This window comes from Anser brachyrhynchus (genome assembly GCF_964034855.1).
Source record: "Anser brachyrhynchus genome assembly, chromosome: 3".
NCBI classification, from domain to species: domain Eukaryota; kingdom Metazoa; phylum Chordata; class Aves; order Anseriformes; family Anatidae; genus Anser; species Anser brachyrhynchus.
In genome coordinates this window covers 100,462,542-100,469,082 of record NC_137696.1, presented here as the reverse complement: position 1 = coordinate 100,469,082, position 6,541 = coordinate 100,462,542, and the positions used below count along the sequence as shown (strand labels likewise).

At 36.8% G+C, this 6,541-nt stretch overlaps 1 protein-coding gene across 1 annotated transcript in view; it reads right to left on the bottom strand.

The window, feature by feature from the left end:
• Window positions 1-2,545: 2,545 nt before the first annotated feature.
• Window positions 2,546-6,541, bottom strand: part of BMP5 (bone morphogenetic protein 5) — a 66,586-nt gene continuing 62,590 nt past the window's right edge. Inside the window, exon 7 of the mRNA XM_080586497.1 lies at window positions 2,546-2,629. Within this exon, the coding sequence (XP_080442623.1) occupies window positions 2,561-2,629 (69 nt within the window). The 3' untranslated portion in view covers window positions 2,546-2,560. The remainder of the gene's footprint in view (window positions 2,630-6,541) is intronic.

The following is a 6,541-nucleotide window of genomic DNA, read 5'->3' as shown; positions in this document are numbered from 1 at the left end:
ACAGAGACAATTCTGGATGTGCAGCAGCTCACGTGATACAGTCAGGTGATTTGGCTTCCAAATGAACTTAAATTGCTCATTAAAAAAATTAAGGACAGATTAAAAAATAAAGGTGCAAATCTCTCAAAGTTAAAGTAAACTTCACAAACACTGTGTTACTGAAGGGTGGGGAACCCATCTTCACTCCTGTGGTATTTTTGTGTGGCTTAATCCAGCATGCTCTGAAGCTGAGTTTCCACATCAGCTGAGCCAGCCGACAGTCCCTCTCACTCATGCTCCCACCCTTTCTACTACACTGACTTCAGCATTTGACAAGCATTGCACTGAACCCGGTCAATGTGCTGGGAAAACAACAGCCTTTTTTTCACATTAATTTTGTGCTGGATTTGCCTGCTGAAATGACTCAGCTGGAGATGCCCAAACAAACTGAAGGGAGAGCTCAGGACTCTGGCATCCAGCATTTAAATCAGGTTACGCTTGCACAGCAACCCAGTGAGCCTGCCAATGAAACAGGTAGGGATTACCTGGGCTTTGTTGTAAAGGTAAGGTGTCTAGCTACTAATCAAGTGCAGCCAGTCCTAGAACTCTCAAAGGAAAATATTCAAGCATTTTTAGAGTACTTCACTGGAAGGAATTTGAGTTTAGGCAATTTGACAATTTGATGATGCTTAAGTTGACATTCTTTTTTTTTTTTAATTTTTGTTTGGGTGAAAATATTTATTCTAGCAGTAAAATAGCGTTTGGATTCCTAGATCAATTTGACATTTTTAACTCCTGGTATCAAAGCTACTTTTAAAAATGTGCTGGAAGTCCCTAATTTGTGTAAGTGTCTTTGAGAATTTTACCCATTATGATCCCAAACTATTCAAGGATAACTGTAAATGCTGTAATAACTTCTGTGTTTTACAAGTCTGTAGTAGGCTTTTCAAGCAAACATTACATATGATAAGTACACATTACTATATTAACACCTTTATAGTCCAACTCTGTCAAAGGCAAACAAGAGTTGGACGTAGAGAGAATCTGCATTTAAATAACAATTGATTAACTGTAGTGCTTAACAACAAGATATGAAGGAAATTGCTGATGACTTAAGGAGATTCTCTAATTTTTTTTCCCATTAGTCAGACTCCTGACTCCAATTGCAGTATGTACTAAGTAAGCAGAAGTACCATATGAAGTAGTACTCAGCTTGAGCTTCCTTGGAAGATTGATTATCATTATGATTGTCACAGTTGCTCTCAGAACGGTCTCTCCTAGTATCTATTGTTAGTTATGTGTTTGAAAATGATGTTTCTGTGAATAATAAATTTTAATTTATATTCATTATAATGCTTACTTTATTACCTTACTTTTACACAAACTTACTTCCTGCTGCTTAAGAAAGAATTTATAAAAAAACAATCCATAACATCTTACTATCCATGAGGGACTTTAATCCAAATCTTGAAATTTCTTTCACTTCCTGAGATCCTCCTTGCGAACAGGCCCCAAGAAGGATCCAACAATCCCAGCAGAGTCTGCCATTCTCATATTTCTACTTATTCTTCATACTTTCATGAATAAGTTTAAAATGAAAGTACAGCAGTCACAGCACAAATGTGGTAACTGAAAAGACAGTAGATGATCATATCTTTATGCATTTTCACACATTGTAATTCATTATCAATCATATTTTTCTGTGGCTGTCTGAGCTCTAAGAATTGACAAATACTCTAAATAGCAGGTAAAAACAAACATAAGAGGAGTGATTATACCTAGTTTACCTACTCAAAATCTATTTCAATGGCAGTAAAACAGAAAAAAAAATCAGGGGAGCTAGAAAGGGAAAGGAGTTTATACTGCGATTCTAATCAGATTTTCGTCAACTAGTAAAATTGTTACAAGTGCTTTTTATCAAACAACAAGAGTAAGTCTAGAAATTACAGAAATTCAAGCTTTTCAATTGCATGTAGAACCCATGGGACTAAAATCTGGGCTTTTTGTATCTTTCCATTATTTGTCACTGAGATGTATGCTGGTTGTTGGGTGAATTCCAGATCCAGGTTTCCTTTGTTTGTGCACAGTGCTGTCACAGAGTGCCGTGACATGGGAAAGCTCCATTTCTCGTTGCTGCAGGTGTGTCAACTCTCCAGGTGATATCAATCAAATATAATAAAGCTACTCCAAAAAGCACCAGCTGCAGATCTAGCCCAAGGACTGAAGCTTTGAGCCTTATGCACGACATCTCAAAGCAAAGTCATATGTGATGGTAACAAAACACAGCCCAAGCAGTATTGTTTTCATGTAAAAAACACTGCTGCTCTTTGACAGTGTGAATTGGGACTGATCCATGCAGACCAAACACCCATGCTCAGCAACTGCAAAGTAAGAGCAAAACTTGTCTGAAGAAGGATGTAAGAGGACTACGCCATGCTCTACTTTCTGTGCCATCCTTCATGGAGCAGTCTAGTACTCTGCACACACTATCTGGAAGAAGCCACAAATCAGCCAAGCACAGGTTCATACTTCAGAGAGACCTAGCTCTTTGCAACTGACTTTTACCTGTCATCCAGAGAACTCAGAAAGTCAACTGCAGAATGTACAGCTTGGGATTTTCACATTGTGTTCTGGCCTTTCCAGTGGTATTCTGCATAAACCAATTCATTGCAGTCAACAGCACATCACTTGTTTGAAATAGATTAAATGAAAAAAAGGCTAAAATTCCATTCAAAGGCCAATCTGTATTCCAGGAGGAGATATTTTCCTTATTTATACATGCAAATAAAGCACTTAAAACAAAAAACATCAGAGAGAAAGACACATATGTGCAAATAGTTGGAGAATATGTGCTAACAAATAGAGAACTAAAACCATTTTCACAGCAATAGCAGGTGAAGAGGAAAATGAAAAATGGCAGATGAGGTAGCAATGCTCAGAAGGTTAAAATTAGTAAAGGGAGAATTATAACTGTTTAGAACTTGTCATATATCTCATGGCTTGAAATAATACAAATATAGAAATAGGTTTTCATAAAGATTCTGTGGTATGTTATGAAGCGCTGATCTAAAAGAACAGATGGTGCTGTAGAGAAATGGAGATCCGCATTACCTCTCTGCATACAATAAGAAGAGATGTGGAATTTCCTCAACTTCACACTCTTGACCTTTGCACTGTCCCCAAAACGCCTGTTATGCCTTACCTTTTATTTTTACAGAGCTTAGCTAGAACAGCGATTTGAAGGAAATGGGAGACAGATTTGTGGACTGGGTGATGGAGGACAGTGATTATAGAAAAGACACAGAGAGATTGATATGAAAAGCAGGCAGGCAGCCAAGATTGCCTTCAAGATTTGCATCTTAACGGGTAGCATGAGGAGAGAGATATGGTAAGGAACAAGAAACTGGTTAGGCAAATAATTGGTCAAACAGACCTTAGTATGGATGCTGGTGATTTGTGATCACCAGGTCAACAAGGATTTATGTGTACTAGTGCAGTGGATGGAGGAGCCAATTGGGGACCTTGATGATGGTTTTCACTTGGTTTCCAAGTGGTTTCACTTAGAAGCGCTTAGATATCAAGGGGAGCTTGCATGATAGATTTCTGAATGTAGAGACATTAAATATACATTACAGTTCACCAGTATAAACAGGGTTAGAGACTGAAAAGTTAAGAAGAGAAATATGAAAAAACAAAATGTTTCTTGGGGTGTCTCTGTTGTTCCTTAAGGGCTCTTGGTCCCTTGGGATGTTCAGCATCTACCATTTGTTCAGGAGATGAAACAAAAATGTATAGCCAGAAATCAAAACAAGATCTAAACCCATCTGGGGATATCACCTCACCAGTATTTTAACTGAACGCACAGTCTTCTTGCTCCAAACTATTTTGAGATAGTTATCCACTTTCTCATTATAGATGAGGTCTATAGTTCCATCTACCTTTTTTTTTTTTTTTTTTTAGTCTGAAAATAAATGTAGGGTTGGGAGTAGCAAGTATTCTGATCCAGCAAGTTCACTATGATTTTGGACATATGCTTCCAAAGTTAAAAAATGGAGATGACACTGAGTGTGCTAAAACTGAAGCATAAAACCTGAACCCTTTGGTTTCTAGTGACATCAATAGATGTCCTAAAGGAGCTATACAGTAAAGAATGTTACCATAACCACCTGTACTTCTCTCTGGCTTATTCACTCATAGATTAATGTCATCAGGGAAATAAAGATCAACACAACTGACAAGTATATTTAAGCACTGATTTCAGTTCTCTCTTGCCCTACTTGTAGATGGCAGGAGCGAACTGTGTACACCTTGCTTGAGCATGTACGCCCCTGGAAATATTTCTGTAATGCAATGAATCATCCCACTATGTCACTAATTACAGAAACCTCCTCTCAGTTCCAGTGAGCCATCAGCTCTATACGTTATGTTTCTCAGTCTTTTTCACAATATGTCAAATATTCTGAGAACAAGAACATCAGTGTTTTAGAGACTGGAGGAAGTCACTTCAAAGGAAGTGATACAAATAAATAAATAAATAAATAGATAGATAGCCTGAGCAAATAACCACCTTCGATAGTCACTAAAGAAGTTCTTTAGGGTGGAACAAACTATAACATTGAAATCAAGTGAGCACATCAGAATATAGGGAAGGAAGAGCCTCGATAAATAAGGTATAATTTTCTAATAAAGTACTATATCACATGGTGTGTATATGCAAATAACTTACATGACTACTGATATATCTGAGTCCTTCATTATCACTAAAGAATTTATCCTCTTAATTCACCTGTGATATTAATAAATGCTTCTATTATTGTATTACAAATGAGAACAGAATAAGGTGCCTAAGTCCTACCAAGGCAAACCTATCTTTGAAAATTTTCACCTATCACAAAAAGAAGCATATGGTAGACTAGAATTAGGAAACAAACCAACATTCAATGCCCGAAGTAGCACTATTTCTGTTCTGCTCTACAAATTTCAATCTCAGAATGTTTCACAAAAACTAATTTATTTCATTTGTCTTTTATAAATGCATCATCAAGACATGCAAATATGGAATTTTTGATTTCCAAAGTTTCATAGTGAATCAGAGACAGAAGCAAGGAAACAATCCAGAGATTAAGAACCCTTCTCTTTTTCTCATATAAATGAAGCCCAAGACTCTGGGCTTATAATCTTGAAACTGTATCTTAAGTTTTAGTAATAACTTATATGATATGAGCTAAACATGTGACCTCAAACATCAGTCCTCAGCCTTTCCAAAATTAATTGACTAAATAGTTTTTATAGACAGTCACTGCTGTTTTGTTTTTGTTTTTTTTCTTTACCAGCCAGACAAAAATGGGGAGAAAGGATCCTTATGTACTAGAACACAGCCAAGGGTTAAATAAAGTAGGTACAATATGAAAACTGTACAAATGAAGGGGCTCCTTTAGGAAAATATCTCCATTTGTATTGATTTGAATATTTACAAAGATTTACATCTTTGTGCTTAACAAGGCGAAGGTTAAATAAGGCTACTTTGAGTTATATTAAAACTTTACTAACTGGACTGCATGTATACTGTAATAGACCTTTTTAAAAAAAGAAAATATCTACCATACAATCTTGACCTTGGAAGAGATTGAGAAGACAAGTGCTGTCAGTGGCTCCTATTCCTACAGATCTTAGCCAGCATCAAAAATATCAGCAGAACATTTTCTATTTTCATTTAATTCTCTCTGCATTTTCATTGGAATTGTGTGTACATTTCAATATCAGGCTGCCAAAGTGAAGAAATTCTCAGCTCTGTGCAGATGAGTGTATGGCTAAGTGTCTAATGTAGTTAACCACTTCACTGCATCTTCGAAGCAATGCATGAGACAGGGGAGCTATCAGTTTTTGCAAAAGTAGGACCCTCAGAGATGCAACGAATCAAAGATAAAAGTACTCCTGACAGGACAATAGTCAGAAGATGGTGCTATTATAACAGAACTTCTAAGACAGCTGGGGTCCTACATGAAACCAAAGATTACAAGACAGGCTCAAGAGAAAGGAAGCCATAAGTGAAAAATAGCAACTTGATTTCAAAGCAAGTTGATGCTCAGCATCTCTCTGAATACTCTTTACAGAAAGGTACTCACTGAATTAGAGATCCTTTGATTTTTTGCCTTGGCTTGCTTGCACTGTTCACACCAAAGAGGAAACACATACACATACCAAAGAGGAAAAACATACACATTAAATTGCCATTCACAAACTTTTGCAAAACTGTTTGGATCTTATCAGCTCTCTTCAGAGACCCACAGATGATTAGGAACATTTTCATATATTTCTACACCATGTAGTGTACCTCCATGTCAAGATGTAGGTTCTGACTGACATGCTGTTAGTATTGCAAACAATCTGGAAACGTGCAATAACACATCTGCACGGCTTCTGGAATAGGGTTAGCTCAAGTATCTGCATAAAACTGCTGGATTCTGTCACATAAAAATAGCCTTAGAAACACTTCCTTTTCTCTTTTTAAGGGAAAAAAATGGAAGTTGCCCAAATTTTCATTGACAGAATACCAACTTTT